General features: G+C 42.1%; 1 protein-coding gene across 1 annotated transcript in view; it reads right to left on the minus strand.

Moving 5' to 3' along the window:
- Nucleotides 1-3,389: 3,389 nt before the first annotated feature.
- MBD2 (methyl-CpG binding domain protein 2) overlaps nucleotides 3,390-22,408 on the minus strand; it is a 62,188-nt gene continuing 43,169 nt past the window's right edge. Inside the window, exons 6-7 of the mRNA XM_050943271.1 lie at nucleotides 17,544-17,691; nucleotides 3,390-3,868 (exon numbers count right to left, since the gene is read on the minus strand). Of these exons, the coding sequence (XP_050799228.1) occupies nucleotides 17,556-17,691 (136 nt within the window). The 3' untranslated portion in view covers nucleotides 3,390-3,868; nucleotides 17,544-17,555. The remainder of the gene's footprint in view (nucleotides 3,869-17,543; nucleotides 17,692-22,408) is intronic.

The raw sequence follows: 22,408 nt of genomic DNA on the forward strand, positions 1-22,408 counted from the left end.
AGGGAAAGTCTGGGAGGGGGAGAGAGAAAGAAGGGGGAAGGTGCATTTTCCTCTCTGTTTTGTGATTCAAGGAGTTTGAATCACACGGTGATCTTCCAGGGTAACTCAGGGAGGGGAAGCCTGGGAGAGGCAACGGTGAGGGAAAGGGTTTACTTTCCTTGTGTTAAGATCCAGAGGGTCTGGGTCTTGGGGTTCCCCGGGCAAGGTTTTGGGGGGACCAGAGTGTACCAGGCACTGGAATTCCTGGTTGGTGGCAGCGCTACAGGTTCTAAGCTTGTAATTGAGCTTAGAGGAATTCATGCTGGTACCTCATCTTTTGGACGCTAAGGTTCAGCGTGGGGAATTATACCATGACAGAGTCAGATGCCGCCAGCAGAAGGTTGATTTTCTTTTTTGGTGGTTTGGGTTCTGTAGTTTCCACATCAGAGTGTTTCTCTTTTAAGACTTCTTAAAGCTCTATACCTTATCCTTCTCAGATTTTGGAAGGTACTTCAGATTCTTAAACCTTGGGCCGAGTGCTGTAGCTATCTTTAGAAATCTCACACTGGTACCTTCTTTGCGTTTTATCAAATCTGCCATGAAAGTGTTCATAACATGAACAACATGCTCTGGGGCATGATCTGAGACTGCTATAACATGAAATATGTGGCAGAATATGGGTAAAACAGAGCAGGAGACATACAATTCTCCCCCACAGAGTTCAGTCACAAATTTAATTAATGCATTTTTTTTTAAATGAGTGTCATCAGCATGGAAGCATGTTCTCTGGAATGGTGGCCAAAGCATGAAGGGGCATATGAATGTTTAGCATATCTGGCACGTAAATACTTGCAACGTCGGCTATAAAAGTGCCACGCAAAGTGTTCTCACTTTCTGATGACATTGTAAATTAGAAGTGGGCAGCATTATCTTCTGTAAATGTAAATAAACTTGTTTGTCTGAACGATTGGCTGAACAAGAAGTAGGACTGAGTGGACTTGTAGGCCCTGAAGTTTTACATTGTTTTGTATTTGAGTGGTTATGTAACAAAAAAAATCTACATTTGTAAGTTGCACTTTCACGACAGAGACTGCACTTCAGTAAAGTACTAAATGAATTAAAATACAATTTTTTAATCATTTTTACAGTGCAAACATTTGTAATAAAGAATAATATGCACTTTGATTTAAATTACAACAGAGAATGAAATTCATCCAAAATATTTTAAAAATTTCAATTGGTATTCTATTGTTTAATAGTGCAATTAAAACTGTGATTAATTGCAATTAATTTTTTAATCACAATTAATTTTTTGAGTTAATTGTGTGAGTTAATTGCAATTAATCGACAACCCTACTTGTGAGGCATCATTTAAAAACTGATCAGTAATATTTTGGTAAAATGTGTGTAGCGGCTTTATGCACAAAGTTATAAATTTTCCCTGAAAGATGTCAGACTCATGTAGTACCAAACTGATCGAGCTGATCTGACTTGAACAAAGGAGTGTATGTTTGTCTTACTTTGCATTTAAGCAGTAAACAGAGTCATCGAGCAGAAGGGGGAAGGGAGAAAACAAAGAAAGCTCACACTGGCGAAAAAACCCACTAGGGAACAGCCTTCCTCTGGCAAACTGCCTATCTCCTAGTTTTCATCTGGAAATGCTTTTCAAAGAGGGACTAAAAGACTATTAAAAGGAAGGACAAAAACCTGAACACACCCTTCTTCTCTTTCCCTGTCCATCTCATTCTTTGCTCCTGAGAAGGCAACAGAAGCAGCTGTTGGACTCTGGGGGAGGAGTCCTGGACTGAAGTGTTTGGTCAGTAATGCTTCTGGAAGAAACCTTGTTTGAATCTAATGTAGTTTGCTAAGTTAGCCCTAGAAAGCATTTTATCTTTATTTTTGTAACCATTTCTGACTTTCATGCCTCATTACTTGTACTCACTTAAAAGCTCTCTCTTTGTAGTTAATGAACTTATTTTATTGTTTTTCTAATCCAGTGTGTTTAAGTTAAAAGTCTGGATAATGCTCTACTTAAGGTAATAAGATGCTCTGTATATTATTCCCTTAAAGGAAAAGTGGACTTAATATATTTGGACTGTCCAAAAGAGGGCTTGACAGTACAAGGCAAACATTTCTGGGGAGAAATCTGGGACTGGGAGTGTGTTGTGGTTACTATGCAGTATAACCGAGGCTGGTGAGAGCCAGGTGTGACTGGCAGGCTGCAGCTACGCAAACATCTCTGAGAGTGACTTGCATGCTGGAGGCTGTTTGTGAGCAGTCTATGTTGGAGGCTACAGCAGCAAAGCATTGTAAGGCAACCCAGGTTGCAGATCAGGGATGACACAGACCTCCACTGGTTTGGATTGCACCCCCATATGTCACACATCCACACACAAAGCCATTGGACATGTGCTTTTATGTCTTCTGGTGGTATAGGTATAAGCAGATGTCATGCTGTACTGCATGTTTTTGCCACCCACTTTGTAGTAAGGATGCAGCTAAAGTATAGGCCACTGAGCTCATCTTTGGATACCCGTCAATGCTATTCCAAAATTCCCAGGGCCTGTAAGTTCCAGCCTTTCTACCTACGAACTTTCTACTTACCTCCCATATACAGGAATCTACCTGTGTCAGGGCTAGGATGTAGGCAGCCAGTCCTAGTGGATAGTGTAAGGCAAGGATCCAGATCCCTATGCCAGCCAGGTTTCAGAACAAGAAGGAGCTGAGGTCAGGGACCAAGAGTTGGGTACCAGAAATGAGGCCGGGTCAAGAAAGCAGGAGGTCAGGACAGGAGAGAGGAACCAGTATTGCTGGATGAGCAGTCCAAAGCAGGGTGGAGCCCAGAGGTTTGGATGATTTCTTCTTCCTCCTTCTGGATTAAGTAGGGGGAGTTGGCCAATTAAGAACTTTTGTGTTCCACCAATCAGGACCCAGGCTTCCTCCTTTTGGATTAACTAGGTCTCCACCAGGCCCCCAGAAACTCAGTGGGATTGTTCATGTAAGACACTGCTGACCCCATGTGCTTTATCTTAAGTGTAAAGAGACACTAAGTAAAAGAACTCTCCCAGCTTGGCCAACAGGTGTGTGGCAGTTGCCAGCAGACAGCTATAAGGAAGCCAGGGAAGCGAGGAGGCAATTGATTCATTTTGACCTTCAAACAGTTCTGGTTTAGTCTGTTGTACTTTACCTACATTTCCTTTCAGGTGAAAATCCAGCAGCTGCGGCTACGTTCAGACAAATTTCCCACAGGCTCTGCTTTGGGCAACAAAAGCACATTTGGACATGTATTCCTTTCCCCAGCCTACCAATCTCAGCTGACAGAACAAGGAGGCAATAAGCACTGGAACTGGGAGCAGGGATACAAGTTCGTTGCTTGCTCTACCCCATAACAGAACAATTTCCAGTCGCTCTGAATATAATCATTTATTTATCTTTACAGTGATGATGGAAGAATGTACAGGTGTTTTCACTCAACAGCAGTATAAAAATCTGTTTATATACATTGAGTCACAATAATCTTTAATTCTCCTGATCCATCCTTTTTCTCCTGATCCATCATTATTATAAACCACAGGAAAAACAAATATTAAGTACAGGCAATATAATTCCAGTAGGTTTGCAACCTAGTCTCAAAAGCTCAGCTTTAGTTTAAGGGTACTGTTTGATATTTTAAAAAAGATTATTTTAAGTCGTAGGACACAAAATAAAGTTTGTTTTTCAAATAAGATATTTACATCAAAAATAGGAGTCTAAAAAGGCATTGGTTTTAATGCTATTAGAAAGCTATATAAATGTGCATGGGTCCATTTCTTCTTACAATAAAAGACCGAAGGAGAAAGTGCCTCTGTTTTTTTAGGAAATTCCTCCTGGGACAAGTCAGTTAAAGTACCTGTAAGTTAGAGAGAGGGATAAATAAATCAAAAGTAAAAGTATTTCTTTGGAGAAATGATAGGTTGATCACAATTTAAATCAGACCAACTTAGCTGTGTTTCAGTCACATTTCACATTAAGGGCACACTTATAAATAGTTGACAAAAGGCTAATAAATAAGCGATGTTTTAATAAATGATTAATGAACTGTTACAGTCCAACAGGTCAATAAGTTACTTATAGCCACTTAAACTGATGCACTTATAACCATCCAACTTTATTCACATATGTAACATGTTTATAACATCTAATCCTTTATAAACTATTTATGAATATACTCTTAAATGTGACCTGCATTTCTATGGCATTTAGTTATATTGCTCCTTAACCTAATTTTTCATTTTTTGATAAATAACTTCAATTTTTATATATTTTACATAATATATAAAAATTAATCTCAATAACACATTTTCTTCCAGTTTAAAGTTTTTAAGCAACCAACCATATACATAAACTGATCATTTATTCAAAAATCTTACTCAAGTGTGCAGTTAAAATGGCTGTTAGAAGAAAACAGAATAGAAAGATAGCATGCTGGCTATGTAAATATAACAAATCCATTTTTAACGGAACTACAAAAAGGTCTATTATTAAGTATAAATAAGTCAAATTTCTGCAGAATTAACTAATGAAAATAAGGATAATCACTATAAAACACAATAGGTCTATATTATAACCTCATTAATATCCATTTCAAAATGATGATTTGTTAGACAATAAAAATTTCATGCTACTGACCTATTTGTTTCTTGACTCTATAACTTTGAAGTTTTGCATATATAAATGCTAAAGTTCTTGCATTTGTCAATCCTCTAGAATATACATACTTAAGGTCTCATTACATGGAAAGTTAGGCCTAGTCTACACTACGCGTTTAAACCGACTTTAGTAGCTTTAAACCGATTTAACCCTGCACCCGTCCACACAATGAGGCCCTTTGTATCGATATAAAGGGCTCTTTAAACCGGTTTCTGTACTCCTCCCTGACGAGAGCAGTAGAGCTGAAATCGGTATTGCCATGTCGGATTAGGGTTAGTGTGGCCGCAAATCGATGGTATTGGCCTCCGGGCGGTATCCCACATGCACCAACGTGACCGCTCTGGAAAGCGCTCTGAACTCGGATGCACTGGCCAGGTATACAGGAAAAGCCCCGCAAACTTTTGAATTTCATTTCTTGTTTGGCCAGCGTGGAGAGCTCACCAGCACAGGTGACCACGCAGAGCTCATCAGCACAGGTAACAATGCAGTCTCCTGAGAATTGAAAAAGAGCTCCAGCATGGGTCGCATGGGAGGTACTGGATCTGATCACTATATGGGGAGAGGATTCCGTGCTAACAGAACTCCGTTCCAAAAGATGAAATGAAAAAACATTTTAAAAAATTTCAAAGGCCATGATGGAGAAAGGCCACACCAGGGACTCAGTGCAGTGCCGTGTGAAAGTTAAGGAGCTCAGACAAGCCTACCAGAAAACCAAAGAATCAAACGTCCAAAGAAAGAAAACATCCCGCTTCTACGCTGAGCTGCATGCAATTCTAGGGGGGGTCCGCCACCACTACCCCACCCCTGTCCGTGGATTCCGAGGTTGGGGTGGTAATCTCAGCCATGGCTGAGGATTCTGAGGACGGGGAAGATAAGGAGGAGGAAGAGGAGGACGAGCTTGCAGAGAGCACACAGCACTCCATTCTCACCAACAGCCAGGAGCTTTTTCTCACCCAGACAGAATTACCCTCTCAGCCCTCCCAAGCCATTAGCCCAGACAATGAAGCCATGGAAGCGACCTCTGGTGAGTGTACCTTTGTAAATATAAAACATGGTTTAAAAGCAAGCATTTTTTAATGATTAATTTGCCCTGAGGACTTGGAATGCATTCGCGGCCAGTACAGTTATTGGAAAAGTCTGTTAACATGTCTGGGGATGGAGCGGAAATCCTCCAGGGACATAGACTCATAGACTCATAGGTCAGAAGGGACCAATCTGATCATCTAGTCTGACCTCCTGCACAAGGCAGGCCACAGAACCCCACCCATCCAATTTTATACAACCCCTATCCCAGGACCGAGTTATTGAAATCCTCAAAAATGGTTTGAAGACCTCAAGCTGCAGAGACACCACCAGCAAGCGACCCGTGCCCCACGCTGCAGGGGAAGGCGAAAAACCTCCAGGGCACCTGCCAATCCGCCCTGGAGGAAAATTCCTTCCCGACCCCAAATATGGCGATCAGCTAAACCCTGAGCATGTGGGCAAGAGTCACCAGCCAGCACCCAAGAAGGAGTTCTCCGCAGCAACTCAGTACCCATCGCATGCAACATCTCCCCGCAGACCATTGAGCAGACCTGTCTGGTGGTAATTCAAGATCAATTGCCCAAATTAACGATCCTATCATAACATCCCCTCCATATACTTATCAAGCTTTGTCTTAAAGCCAGGAAAGTCTTTTGCCCCTACTACTTCCCTCGGAAGGCTATTCCAGAACTTCACTCCCCTAATGGTCAGAAACCTTCGTCTAATTTCAAGTCTAAACTTCCTAATATCCAGTTTATACCCATTCGTCCTCGTGGCTACATTAGTACTAAACTTAAATAATTCCTCTCCCTCCCTAACGTTAACCCCCTTGATATATTTATATAGGGCGAGCATATCCCCCTCAGCCTTCTTTTGGCCAGGCTAAACAAGCCAAGCTCTTTGAGTCTCCTTTCATAAGGCAGTTTTTCCATTCCTCGGATCATCCTCGTAGCCCGTCTCTGAACCTGTTCCAGTTTGAATTCATCCTTCTTGAACATGGGACACCAGAACTGCACACAGTATTCCAGATGGGGTCTCACCAACGCCGTATACAACGGTACTAACACCTCCTTATCCTTGCAGGAAATACCCCGCCTGATGCATCCCAAAATCGCATTTGCTTTTTTAACAGCCGTATCACATTGGCGACTCATAGTCATCCTGCTATCAACCAGTACCCCAAGGTCCTTCTCTTCCTCCGTCGCTTCCAACTGATGCGCCCCCAACGTATATCCAAAATTCTTATTATTAATTCCTAAATGCATGACCTTGCACTTTTCACTATTGTATTTCATCCTATTTCTATTACTCCAGTTTACAAGGTGGTTCAGATCTTCCTGAATAGTATCCCTGTCCTTCTCCGTGTTAGCAATACCCCCCAGCTTCGTGTCATCCGCGAACTTTATTAGCACATTCCCGCTCTTTGTGCCAAGGTCAGTAATAAAAAGGTTAAATAAGATCGGTCCCAAAACCGATCCTTGAGGGACTCCACTGGTGACCTCCTTCCAGTCCGACAGTTCACCTTTCAATACGACCCTCTGGAGTCTCCCCTTTAACCAGTTCCTTATCCACCTTACAACTTTCATATTCACTCCCAGCTTTTCCAATTTAACTAACAGCTCCCCGTGCGGAACCGTGTCGAACGCCTTACTGAAATCTAGGTAAATTATATCTACCGCATTTCCTTTATCTAAGTAATCCGTCACCTTCTCAAAGAAGGAGATCAGATTGGTTTGGCACGATCTACCTTTAGTAAATCCGTGTTGCAATTCGTCCCAATTACCATTGACCTCTATGTCCTTAACTACTTTCTCCCTTAAAATTTTTTCCAAGACCTTACATACTACAGACGTCAAGCTAACAGGCCTATAATTACCCGGATCACTCTTTTTCCCTTTCTTAAAAATAGGAACTACATTAGCAATCCTCCAGTCATACGGCACAACACCCGAGATTATTGATTGCTTAAAAATTCTCGCTAACGGGCTTGCAATTTCACGCGCCAGTTCCTTTAATATCCTCGGGTGGAGATTGTCCGGGCCCTCCGACTTCGACCCATCGAGCTGTTCAAGTACGGCCTCTACCTCAGTTGCAGTAATATCCACTTCCATATCCACATTCCTGTTTATCATCCCTCCATCATCGCAAGGTTCCTCACTAGTCTTATTAAAAACCGAGGCAAAGTACTTGTTTAGATGTTGGGCCATGCCTAGGTTATCCTTAACCTCCATTCCATCCTCAGTGTATAGCGGCCCCACTTCTTCTTTCTTTGTTTTCTTCTTATTTATGTGGCTGTAGAACCTTTTACTATTGGTTTTGATTCCCTTTGCAAGTTCCAGTTCAATGCGGCTTTTAGCCTTCCTCACTTTATCCCTACATGTTCTGACCTCAGCAAGGTAGCTTTCTTTACTGATCCTGCCTTCCTTCCACTCCCTGTAAGCTTTCTGCTTTTGTCTAATCCCCTCTCTGAGTTGCTTGCTCATCCAGTTTGGCCTGCAACTCCTGCCCATGGTTCTTTTCCCCTTTCTCGGGATGCAGGCTTCCGACAGTCTCCGCAGCTGTGACTTAAAGTAATTCCAGGCCTCCTCCACATTTAAATCCACTAATTCCTCCGTCCAATCCACTTCCCTAACTAATTTCCTTAACTCTTTAAAATTAGCCCTCGAGAAGTCAAAAAACCTAATCGCAGATCTACATTTGTTTATCCTTCCATCTAGTTTGAACTGAATCAGCTCATGATCACTCGAACCAAGGTTGTCCCCTACCACCATTTCTTCTACGAGGTCCTCACTGCTCACCAACACCAAGTCTAAAATGGCATCCCCTCTCGTAGGTGCTTCAACTACTTGATGAAGAAATCCATCCGCTATCACATCCAGAAAAATCTGACCCCTATTATTTGAGCAAGTACTCGTCCTCCAGTCTATATCCGGGAAGTTGAAGTCCCCCATAATCACACATTTCCCCTTTGTGTTTACTTCATTAAAGACATTAAAGAGGTCTCTATCCATATCCCAATCCGATCCCGGCGGTCTGTAGCACACCCCAAGCACTATCTCAGGGGAAGCTCTAGTTGCTTTTTTACCCAGCGTGATTTTTGCCCAGACGGACTCCGTCTTATCCATTCCATCGCATCTTATTTCGCTACATTTAATTTCATCATTGATGTACAAGGCTACTCCCCCACCTTTGCCTTTCTTCCTGTCTTTTCTGAACAGCACATAGCCTTCAATACCCGTGCTCCAGTCATGAGTACTATTCCACCAGGTTTCGGTAATCCCTATAATATCCGGCTTCACTTCCTGCACGAGTAACTCCAGTTCCTCCATCTTGTTACCTAGGCTCCTCGCATTAGTGTACAAACCTTTTAATTTTCGGCGTTTGGTGTCAGTGACATTCTTTCCCCCGTCGTGCACAAACTGTCTGCCACCAGCATCACCCGTTACTCTGGTTTCTACTCCACTATTCCTCCTTGGATCAAATCTTGGGGCCGCAAGGGTATCCCCGCTCACTTTGTTTACTTCCCTCTCCAGGTTATGTTCTGGCGTGGAGATCTCCCGAACATTTCCCAACCATCTCCCCCAACTTTCTAGTTTAAAGCCCTCTTGATGAGGTCGGCGAGCCTCCATCCTAGAATCCTATTTCCCTCCTTGCTGAGATGAAGTCCATCCTGAGCAAACAGTTGTCTATCCGTAAATGCGTCCCAGTGACCGTACATCCCAAAGCCCTCCTTATAACACCACTCCCTGAGCCATCTGTTGATCGCCATAATCTTGTCCATGAAGCTCTCCTGGAGGTATTCCAAAAGCCTTTGCAGAAGATTTCTGGGCAGGGCAGCCTTATTCCGTTCTCCATGGTAGGACACTTGACCACGCCATGCATGTAGCAAGTAATCTGGTATCATTGCATGACAAAGCCTAGCTGCGTATGGTCCCAGTGATTGCTGGCATTCAAACAACATCCTTTCTTTATCTCACTGTGTTATCCTCAGGAGAGTGATATCGTTCATGGTAACCTAACTGAAATTCAGGAATTTAATTAAGGGGACAGAGATGGCCATTCCTACTGGGGTGTTTGACTGTTGCTTAAAAGAAATCCTTCCTTGCAGGTGGCCAAGCAGGGGGAGTGTATGTGTGTGTGGGGGGATGGCGCTGAGCTTTTTCGTGTTTGGCTAGCAGGGATCTTCCCTGCTACCAGCCACGCGGTGGGGGGGGGGGGGAAGAGGAGTGTTTAGCAGTGATCTTCCATGATACCTGCCACGTGGTGGGGGGAGGGGTAAAGCGATCATCCCAGAGAATTGGATGCGGGCGTGGTTTCTGCAGCTACATGTTAACAAGAAAGAAGCAGCACTGAACGGCATTTGCTTGGTATTTGGGAAAGGAGGGCACTGTGTACATGAAGGCTGCAGAAGCCGAAAGACAATGGCTTACCATGGCTGCATGCAAGAATTGTATGAATCTGCATGAATTCTGCTGCCCGGGCCTGCATTTGTGAGATCTCTAACACCAGAGCCGCAGGCACTCAATATTGAGATGCAAAATGTGACCTTGTAGTGAAATCACATGTGCTATGTAAGGTGAATAGAGTTGTTCACCATGAAAGAGTATAAGCATTGTTCTGTAAAATGCATCTTTTTAAATACTTCTCTCCCTTTTTTTCCCTCCCTCATGTAGCTGCAAATTTTTCAAGCCTCCCTACTCCATCCCGAAGGCTGTCTCAGATAAGGCAGCGGAAAAGAAAGAAGCGAGATGAAATGTTCTCGGAAATCATGGAAGTGACCCGCAATGAAAGAGCTCATCTGAATGAGTGGAAGGACGTGGTATCAAATTACAGGAAAGATGCCAGTGAACGGGAGGACAGGAGGGACACTTGAGATGAGAGGTGGTGGCAGGAAGATCAGAGGTGTAGGCAGGAAGATCAGCGGTGGCGGGATGCAACGCTGGGGCTGCTGCGTGATCAAACTGACATCCTCCGACGTCTAGTGGGGCTTCAGGAACAGCAGCAGGGTCACAGAGTGCTGCTGCAGCCCCTGTGTCACCACCCTCACCCGTCACTATGTTCCATATCCTCCTCACCCAGATGTGTAAGAATGCGTGGGGGGAGGCTCCGTGCACCCGCCCACTCCATCCCCGTAGACAGCCCAACCAAAAGGCTGTCATTACTTTGAAATTTTTTTAGTGGTCTTTTCCTTCCCTCCTATCCTCCTCCCAAACCACACCCGGGATACCTTGCCAGTTCTCTCCCTCTTTTTATAATGACTTAATAAAGAATACATGATTTTTAAACGATAGTGAATTTATTTGCTTAAGCAAGCTGTAATCAAAGGGGGAGGGTGGGTTGCTTACAGGGAAAGAGTTAATCGGGGGGGGGGGGGGCGGTTCATCAAGGGGAAACAAACATAGCAGTCAGACCGTACCCTGGCCCGTGATGAAACTCGTTTTCAAAGCTTCTCTGATGCGCACCACTTCCTGGTGTGCTCTTCTAATCACCCTGGTGTCTGGCTGCGCATAATCAGCTGCCGTGTGATTTGCCTCAGCCTCCCACCCCGCCATAAAGGTCTCCTCCTTACTCCCACAGAGATTGTGGAGCACACAGCAAGCAGCAATAACAATGGGGACATTGGTTTGGCTGAGGTCTGAGCGAGTCAGTAATGTGCGCCAGCACGCCTTTAAACGGCCAAATGTACATTCTTCCACCATTCTGCACTTGCTCAGCCTGTAGTTGAACAACTCCTGACTACTGTCCAGACTGCCTGTGTATGGCTTCATGAGCCATGGCACCAAAGGGTAGGCTGGATCCCCCAGGATAACTACAAGCATTTCAACATCCCCAACTGTTATTTTCTGGTCTGGGAAGTAATTCCCTTGCTGCAGCTGTTTAAACAGAGTAGTGTTCCTGAAGACGTGAGCGTCATGAACCCTTCCTGCCCATCCCATGTGGATGTTGGTGAAACGTCCCTTCTGATCCACCAGTGCTTGCAGCACCATGGAAAAGTACCCCTTGCGGTTTATGTACTGGGTGCCCTGGTGCTCCAGTGCCAAGATAGGGATATGGGTTCCATCTATCGCCCCACCACAGTTAGGGAATCCCATTGCAGCAAAGCCATCCACTATGACCTGCACGTTTCCCAGAGTCACACCCTTTTGTAGCAACAGCTTAATGATTGCTTTGGCTACTCGCATCACAGCAGCCCCCACAGTAGATTTTCCCACTCCAAATTGATTCTCGACTGACCAGTAGCTATCTGGCATTGCAAGCTTCCAGAGGGCTATTGCCACTCGCTTCTCAACTGTGAGGGCTGCTCTCATCTTGGTATTCTGGCGTTCAGGGCAGGGGAAAGCAAGTCACAAAGTTCCATGAAAGTGCCCTTACGCATGCGAAAGTTTCGCGAATCATCCCAAACCTGCAAAACTATGCGATCCCACCAGTCTGTGCTTGTTTCCTGGGCCCCAATTCGGCGTTCAATGGCTAGAACCTGCCCCATTACCAGCAGGATCTCCAAAGCGCAGGGGCCCGCAGTTTGAGAGAATTATGTGTCCATGTTCTCATCACTCTCGTCGCCGCGCTGCTGTTGCCGCCTCCTCTTCGCCTGGTTTTGCAGATCCTGGTTCAGCATAGACTGCACGAGAATGCGTGAGGTGTTTACAACGTCCACGATTGCGGTCTTGATCTGAGAAGGGTCCATGCTTGCTGTGCTATGGCGTTTGCACAGTTCACCCAGGAAAAGAGGCACGAAACAGTTGTCTGCTGCTTTCACGGAGGGAGGGGTGAGGCTGTACCCAGAACCACCAGCGACAATGATTTTTGCCCCATCAGGCACTGGGATCTCAACCCAGAATTCCAAGGGGTGGGGGAGACTGCGGGACCTATGGGATAGCTATGGGATAGCTACTCACAGTGCAACGCTCCAGAAATCGATGCTAGCCTTGGTACATGGACGCACACTGCTGAATTAATGTGCTTAGTGTGGCCGCGTGCACTCGACTTTATACAATCTGTTTTACAAAACTGGTTTATGTAAAATCGGAATAATCCCGTAGTGTAGACGTATCCTTAGCAACAGTGACAACTGACAACGACTGCAAATTCAATGGCAAATATCTGTACCCTGAGCTAGTTAGGAAGATTTCAATGCATTGGAGAGCAGCAGGACAGTCACTAGTCTATTATGCAGACCAACCAGATAAGTGTCCCCTGACACAATCCATATCAAATTCATATTTATGTAGCACCAACATTGTGCTAGCTGCTCAAAATATTATAAGTAAATCATGTAAGACTACATGTTACTGTTAAAACCTACAAGCTTTATAAGGTTTGTACATAATTGTCCGCCTCTGTGCAAGCTTAGGGCAACATGCACACATACTCCACTGATGAGTGGGAGAGCTGTAAATGAAGGAGAGCAGAATGTTGGCATCAAGATCTACCACGCAGATGTGAGCATAGTTCTAACGTTAACGATTTCCTCTCCCAGAACAACTCCATTCACTAGTCCTCAAATGGTTTACTAGATCACTGAAGTGGCTCAGTGCCTATGCCACACCCCATCTAGTTCACTTTAGATTTTAATAAATATGATCACTTCCTAAGTTACATGCTGGACTACTTGACATCAGTCTTTCCTTTGGGCAGGCATGACTGTCAGGGTCTACATCAGCAAGTGTATTAATATGCTTCAACAACTTTTCTGACTAAACTCCATGAAATGAAACTGATTGATTTTAAATTTCTCCAAATTGGAGGGCTCAGATCCAATGTGACCATCTCACACAAGACCACATTCTTTTAAGTTATTTGTTTGCTTACTTTTTAAGGAACGCTCACATCTCAAAGTTTCGATTGCTTCCTGTACTCAAGATCCCATAGTGAATGAGTACCAACTTTCAGAATTCTAGCTCAATAGGAATATGGGAATTAGTTGTCATCCTTCTGGATAATTATTTCTAAAAGCGTTTAGCAAATACTTGTACAGATCAACTTAGTAACAACCTAGCATGTAAAGCAATAAATTCAAGCTATTCTGGATGAGAGAAATGGGAATGCTTCTCTTTTGGAAAAGAGAAGGAAGCTCTATTTTGGTATATGCTCTACAGAAGAACATTTAGGGTGGATGGGACCATTTTGAGGAAAGAAGTTAACAGCAGAAACAAAGTTTCCATTCTTAAGTAGAGCAGGTATAACTTTCCTTCCATAGAGGGTTGCAGGTGTACACTGCAGATACAGTGTACAGCCTAGCAGGATTGCTCTAACTGAATGTATCTGCCAAGCTGAGAGCAGCAGGATGGAGTGGAATATAGAGTCACTATAGGTTTGTCTACATTGCAGTTAAACACCTGTGGCTGCCTCGTGTCAGCTGACTTAGGATTTCATGGCTTGGGCTACAGGGCTGTTTACCTGTGGTGTACATGTTCGGGCTTGGCCTGAGACCAAATGTCTACACTGCAATTAAAAGGCCCAAGTCAGCTGATGCAGGCCAGATGCAGGTGTTCAGCTGCAGATTTTTTTTAGGCCACATGTTTTGTGGGGATAGTGTGTCATTTCTATTAGATTGGATATGGAAAAGCTAATTCTCAAGATAGCTCTGAAAAGAGGGTCTAAATCTTGTCTGCTTGCTACACTTCTGAAGGCTCTTGAAAAGGTGCACAGCCTCTGAGCTACACCCCAACTACACAGCCTCCAATGAATGCAGGCGAAAAGAAGAGTTCACAGGCAACAGACAAATATCTGAGTGCTTACAAAAATATTTATTAAATTTGTTAGAAGAGGTGATTTGAGTAGAGCTAAGCAAAGGAGGAAAAATATGGTCATAGTAATTTAGATTGAACAAAACTAATTTCACACCTAGCCCATCTTTTCACCCTCCCGCCCCAAAAAATCAAAAGTGGAGCTTTATATATTTTAGAAGTCAGTAATCTCACTCAGTACAAAGGACTAAATTCACTATTGTGCAGTAGTAAGTGGTTCACTGGGCATAGAATAGAATCTTTCTGCACTAGGATGATTTTTACTTAAGTATTTTATTATGTTGCGTGTTTCTACTATTTCAGGATCTTTTTAAAAAAAATCTAAAGTCTGAGACCCTTTAATATGCACTCAATTCCAATTGGCTTTAGTGGAAGTTGTGAATGTTCAGGAGAGCAATGTGGTTGCCCTCAAAGAGTTAAATGTTAGCTAAATCAAAAATGCACAAATATAAAATGGGGAATAACTGGCTAGGCAAAGTATTGCAAAGAATCTCAGAGTTATAACTGATCACACACTGAACGTGAGCCAACAGTGTGATGCAGTCACCAACATGGTTAATAGCTCTCTGGGATGTAGGTAACACTTGGGAAGTAAGTGTTCCGTCTGCTTGGCACTGGTGAGGCCTCAGATAGAGTACTGTATCCAGTTCTGGGTGCCACACTTGAAGAAAGATGTGGACAAACTGGAAAGAGTCCTGATGAGTGCAACAAAAGAGATAAAAGGTTTGGAAAATCTGACCTATGAGTAGGGCCCTACCAAATTCACAGTCCATTTTGGTCAATTTCACAGTCGTAGGATTTAAAAAATCATAAATTTAATGATTTCAACTATTTAAAGCTGAAATTTCATGGTGTAGTAATTGTAGGCCTCCTGGTCCAAAAATAAGTTGTGGGAGGAGTCACAAGTTTATTGTAGGGGAGGTTGCAGTGCTGCTACTCTTACTTCTACGCTGCTGCTGATGGCCTTCAGAGCTAGGCAGCTGAGAAGTGGCAACTGCCTTCAGAGCTGGGATCCTGGCCAACAGCCGCTGCTCTCTGGCCGCCCTGCTCTAAAGGCAGCACAGAAGTATGGGTGGCAATTCTACAACCCTCCTAAAATAACCGTGCGACCTCCCCCGCAACTCCCTTTTGGGTCAGGATCCCCAGTTTGAGAAATGCCGGTCTTCCCCATTAAATCTGTATGGTATAGGGTAAAAGCATGCAAAAGACCAGATTTCACAGGGTGAGACCAGATTTCAAGAACTGTGACGTGTTTTTCACAGCCGTGAATTTGGTAGGGCCCTAGCTATGAGGAATAACTAAAAAAACTGGGCACATTTAGTCTTGAGAAAAGTTGACTGAGGGGGGACCTGATTTCTTCTTTTTCCCTTTATCCCATCATGTGGGGTTAGGTACTCATACAAGCATCCGCCATCTTCACTTGTCTGAGGCAGCACTAAGGTCTACCTGCTTACCATCATTTTTGATACAATCCATCCATTGCATCCTTGGCTTTCCTCACAGCCTCTTTCCTACCACCCTCTCCTGCCACTTACCAGATCCTCTTCTTTCATCTCTGTATGTGCCTGAACCAACAAAGTTGTGCTTGCTGGATTTTGTCAGCCATATAACTGACATTGATTTCCCTCCTAAGGCTTTCATTTTGAAATTTGTCTCTTTGTATAACTCTTTTTATTGCATAGAGACATCTCATCTCAAAATACCTGCAGGCGTTGAACCTGCCAACTCTTTACTGCCATGGTTCTGTATCACACAGCATTGTGGGGCACATCATTGTTTTATACTATTAGGCTATCAGTGGCATATGCTTGTCATAAACAACACCTGAGATGTTATTCCACACCCTTCCAGCACTGCCCAGTCTGGACTGTATCTCAACATTCAATGGCTGTCTTTCATAAACCAGTCACCACGGTAGTTTAACTGGTCGGTGTGGTTTAATTGTCCTCCATTAATATTTACATCCACTTTCCCTGTACAGTCTCGACTGACCAACATGATATCAGTCTTAATTATGTTCAATTTTATAACTATGCCTGTTTAGTTGGCCATATCACTGGTTTACTTTTCCTTGTAGGTCTTGCTTCCTCTAGGAGGACCTGATAACAGTCTTCAAACATGTATAAGCTGTTATAAAACAGACAGTGATCAATTATTCTCCATGTCTACTGAATATAGGACTAGAAGAAATTGGCTTAATCTGCAGCAAGGGAGATTTAGAAAATTTTCCCTAACATCTAACCTAACTATGAGGAGATCTGGAATAGGTTACCAGGAGAGGTTATGGAATCTCTGTCATCTGAGATTTTTAAGAACAGGTTAGACAAACTCCTGTCAGGGAGGGTTTAGATATACTTGGTCCTGCCTCAGCACAATGGGATGGTCTAGATGACCTCACAAGGTCCCTTCTTGACCTACATTTCTGTGATTCTATACATTATATACCATTGCTGAATGAAAGAATTAGAACCCTCTTGTCCTGTGGCATGGGAAGTTATTTAAAAAAAAACACTAAATACATTTTTTTAAAAAGAAAAAAAAATAGGACTGGATGAAATGTAAGCCCTTTGTAATTCTGCAAATTCTGTACATCAGTTAATGGTTAGGGATAAATGAAATCCAAGGAAGAGGCAATTATGAACTCCAGCAATTTTCACCAAAAAAGATGGGGAAATCATTAATTTTTGGACAATGTTCAAAAATAAGTTGAAGCCTTAGATGTTAATGTTGCAGAATTTGACCACTGTTTTGCATCAATACCCAGTTTCTATTCAAACAGACTATTCGCATGAGTAAGGGTTTTCAGGACTGGGCCAAAGAGTCACGTTTTCCTCTTCAGTTGCACTGGTAGCCTGGACAGCATATTTCTAATATTCTGTATTTTAGTATGCATGCAGAGGTAGCAATTTAGTATTTTGTCAGCGACAAGGTATGTTCCTTGGTACTTGTATGGGATGAAACAGGGCTCAACTTTTGAGTGAGATGTAAGTGCCCACTGAGTGACTCAGTGACAGTGTTAAGATGAACAGCTGTTAAGATCAACACTGCTAATAACTACAAAGTTTTCTTATCTCCTAGAAAAACCACCTGGAGTTCTGGCTTTACCTGATCCTCTTCTTATGCATCATCTCCATTGTCCATTTCCACATCCATATCTTTTGTTGTATCAGCAGCCCGCGACAAGATGTCTGCCATAAGTGCCTCCTCCAGTTTTTTACGCACCTGGTGCACCCGTTCTTCTTGCTTTCTGTTTCAAAAACAGAGCGACAAATATTTGAAACAACAGCAATCCTGTTTGTATATTCACATAGGAAAATAACATTTGCCTAGCCTTCACTAATAAGAAAGGGTTTTACTAGGGTATTTAGTCTGAACAGAAACACTTTAAAGCTGAAGTAATGAATCCTACTACAAAACTGACTTCCACAGCACCAGGTAAAAGGATTTTTTGGATTTTTTTTTCGTGTACTGTAAATATTCAGCCACCAATTTCGCTCTCACAGACCCATTACCCACTCAAAAACATAATTGCATAAGTTCTCAGGGCTCATCAGTTGTGGCACAAAAATACACAATCTACTTTATCACAATATGGAACAGAGGAAAGAACTATAAGTGGTCTGCCAGACTACTTTATTTTTTCTGAGGTTTTACCAGTATAAATAAATTCTTCCACAGTAAGTGTAAAAGAGCACTTTCCAAGTATTTGTTTCTAAAGTAGATGTTAAAAGCACTACAGAAATCATGTTTTCTGAGATGACAGTTCAAACTTTTAGTCCACAAATATGAACTCTACTTTAGAGAGTTATAGTTTGATGGGACAATTCCTCTAGGTTCTAAATGTCACTCCACACCTGAGAACATTTTTAAAATAGCCACTAGTTTAGTAAACCCCATAAAATATATTTTATTATCCATCTAAATTGTTCTGAGCAAAAGTTAAAAGGGAATCAACATAATTAAGACCCAAAATCTAAGTTTTGCAAGTGTTAAGAGGATTTTATAAAACCTAATTTAAACAGATAGTTACTGGAGTTTTAAATTTAGATGAAAGTGGGTTAATATTCAAACATTCCCCTCACAGGTCATGAATCTAATCACCACAGCTGGAAATGATAAAGTGAAAAAACACACTTACAATTGACTGGTTTTGTTTAATTATTCAACCTGAGTATAATGTAACAAAACAGTACAGTAACTTTTTTTTAAAATTTTATATTATCAGAACTGAATAAACTGAACTGCTAGCACAACCGGCAAGATTTTAAAAGTATATTTTTATCTGGACATTGTCTCTAATCAAAACTATTTCAAGTTCTGTTCTGACTTCAGATAAAAATGTTAGTTCAAAAGGCAGTTTTATGCTACAGAAGAAGCTGCTAAACAGTCAGCTGTGTTAATTTCAGTTTCATTTAAGAAAACAAGCCACCAATACACAGACAACTTACATCTATTAAAAATAAGTATTTTAAAACAACTTGGATGAAATTCTGTTCTGTGCCTTGTAGAGTTTTGCAAATTTTAAGAGAATGTTACAAAACCCAATTTGAACAGATCTTTCAGAGACACAGCGTAGAACTCTTAGCCCAGGGGGAGGGTGATATTCAAGTGTCTACCCCTCTTGATCCTGGGCTGCTCCTGGAGACTGGAGGAGCCCCCAACGAAAATTAGACAGTCCTGGGTGTCTAAGTTACAGAAACCTCCCTATATTGCCCTATGGGCTTCAGTGCTGCATCCCCACCCCTAGCATACCCCTTCTGGACTCAGCCCCACCATCAGTCCTGAGGAGTTACTCAAAAGGCAGTCTTTTGTCTGTCTTCTGCAGTGCCTGAACCAGAAGATTTTTTCCCTGGATAGATATGGGGCTTTTAAGACCCTTTATGCTGCTCTGGCCTGGGCATGAAGATCTCACTCTGCATTAACCTAGGTACTTTATTAAGCCACAATCTGCATATGGATACAAGGTTAGAAAAGTTTAAGATGCAATAAGCTTCATTTCACGTTTTATGTCAAGTTCACACTGTAGGTGAAAAAAGGTCTTGTTAAAACTTGATTCAATATTTTTCTGCTCTGCATGTCACATTAGGTTGGACTTTAGCAGTGTTGGATACAGTAACAATGCTAATTAATATGATTTATTTTTAAGCAAAGAGCAGGCAACATGAACTAGCTCTCCAAAGTATAGGTCAGGAAATTCAAGAGATACCGCCCAGTTAGTCAATGGACCTAAAATTTTTCTCTTACACTAATTTTACATTGGGTAGTTCCATTTCCTTCAGATTTTCACTGATATAAATCAGAGCAGAATCAGAGTCCAGTGTATGTCCTGATCCTCTGATAACGGCACTCTATGCCTTATAATCACAGCCATGCCTAGGAAGTGGTTCTCACTTGAGTAGTTCTGACCACTGAAGACTGTATTTTTCTCTACTTTCTCCCCACATTTTCCAGTTCAAATGTCTTCTCTGAAAAATTTTCATTTTCTCATGGGAACTTTTGAACAGATTCAAAACAAGAATTTTAATTTCAAACACACTAAAATCCAAATGTCATTTTGTTTTGCTTTATTTTTTCAAATTGAAAATGACATTTTAAGTCAAAATGAAAGAAATTTCCTATTTAAATTCCAAAGTGTTTCTCTGAAACAAAAAATTTCTTTTTGAAGTTTCCCCACAAGAAAACTAATTTTGCATCAGAACTGACGTTTTTCTGTGAAAACTTTCAGTTTTGACAAGATCATATTTTTCAGCAGGAAAGGATTTGCACAAAAAATGTATACCTAAATCACTAGAGCTTGTCAAAGGTAGAAGCCAATCTGCACCATAAGAAATGTGTGCTAGATGGATATAAGAGGAGCCAGTCCCTTTGTTTCCATTTGCGGTGGCAGCAAAGATACTAAGAAATTTGCCTCAAGCAAACATGGAAGCAGGAGACCTGTGAGGATGTCACTGGAGCTGCTCAGCTGAACAGATGCAATCCCTAGCACTCCCCAAAGTACGTCCCCTCTCTTCCACAGGGAGTAAAAGCAGAACAAAACAAAGCAGCAGAGGTCAGTAGAAAAGCTGATGTAAAAGCAGAGGCAAAACTGTCTTTTTACCCTAATTTTCATAATTCTCTCCAGCATCTTGACTCAGGCCTGGTCTACACATAAAAATTAGATCAGCATAGCTGTGACGCTCAAGCGTGTGAAAAATTCACATCCCTGAGTGCACTAGCTATGCCTACGTATCCCCTGGTGTAGATACAGCTAGTAGACAGAAGACTCCCACCACGGGGAAAGGTGGGTTACCTACAGTGATGGAAAAATCCCTTCCATTGCTGTAGGTAGCGCCTACACTAGGGCACAACAGTGGCCATAACTGTGCTGCTGTAGCACCCATAGACATGGCCAGCCTGAGAGCTGATTACTCACACGTAAGACCTGGTGTAAGTCATGATTTCAGAGTGCATGAAAATTGTGAAAATACTCAAAAAAACGTGATTTTTCAATATTCTCGAAAGATGAAAATGTATACAATATAATGTATTTCATACAAAAAAAATCACCTTAGCCAACTGTACAGCCTATACACCATAGAGTGCTGTACGCATGTGTAGCATAGAGAGTTGTATTGTGAATAGATCGAAATGCAATCTAGGTGGGAAACACAAACAAGAAAATGGATGTCTCTAAAAGCCTAAAAAGGTGTCTGCACAGATCATGTGAAGCAGTATCAACCAAGAGTTTTATACACCGATGCAGGTCAACTCTTCTGTACCTATTGTAGATGACTACCAGAAAGTGTCTTGACAGGCATCTGCCAAAAGAGAAAGGCAGAAACCCAAAGTGAAGCTTTACTTGGGAAGTAAAAAAAAATTGGGATTTTCTTGTTTCAAAATTCCATTGAAAACCCAGAACCATGTAGCTCCCTAATTTGACTAACAGAGGTGTTCATTTGCACAAATATCCTTCTTAAAAAACTGGACAACCAAAACCTATGGGAATTCTTCAGACAGAATGTAGAAAATGATGGAGCAATTCCTTCATCAGCTCAGCTGTGACCAGAAGTGTCACAAGAAGGAGATTATGGTGAAGCAGTCAGTCTAGATGCTTGTCCATGGTCACTGACCTATCAGTTGGTACCCAAGATCAGTTGTGTTACATATTTTATTTGTTTTGCAAGGTCTGAATGGTGACTACACATCACATGGAACTGAAAGCTGTCCTCACTGATCCAATTTACTTACAGTCTGTTAATTACAACATCACTGCATAAACTATTGCAAGTGCTTGAATACCTTTGAGGTGGATTTCAATGGTATCAGTGCATTTATCTCTGATAACGCATCCTATAATCAACTCCTTCAGAGATTAATGCCTAACTCAGTTCATCTTACCTGTAATGCTAGTGATATCTGGAGGCCCAATTTACTAGATGTTGACAAGCTAACAGGCAACAATCAAAAAGGTTTTTAAACATTGTCTGAGCAGAAAATTGTGTTTTAAAGAGCAATGTGCAAATCACAGTCCAAGATATGGGTTCAGATCTTCCTATAAAATTGCCCCCAACTCAGGTGAGTGAAGATGGGGAAACTGGTAAGCTGCTACTGAACACCGTGCACAGTACATTACTTTTTACTTCAGTTTTGTGGAGGAGCAAATGAAAATTATGCCAAACACAGAAGTGTTAATGAAGCTGAAATGTCTGTTGAACCATTCAGAAAAGTTACAGATTCAACTTCACTTAATCGCAAGGAATGGCAAAGAGCTTGTTGATTTAATCAAATAGTTTGAAAGCCATGAGAATTGCGTTCATCAATTATACAATAAAGTTGCTGACTTAACACACATCAAGCACTTACAGGTGAGCAACACAGCAGCAACATAAGGATTCAAAACCAATTTATTAAAACTTTTATGGAAATTGCCAACTTACCAAAGTTAGTTAGCTTTTTCTTAAAGATCAGTACTTTGTACAGATGGAAAAGCA

This window comes from Gopherus flavomarginatus, chromosome 3 (genome assembly GCF_025201925.1).
Source record: "Gopherus flavomarginatus isolate rGopFla2 chromosome 3, rGopFla2.mat.asm, whole genome shotgun sequence".
In the NCBI taxonomy this organism is placed as follows: Eukaryota; Metazoa; Chordata; order Testudines; family Testudinidae; genus Gopherus; species Gopherus flavomarginatus.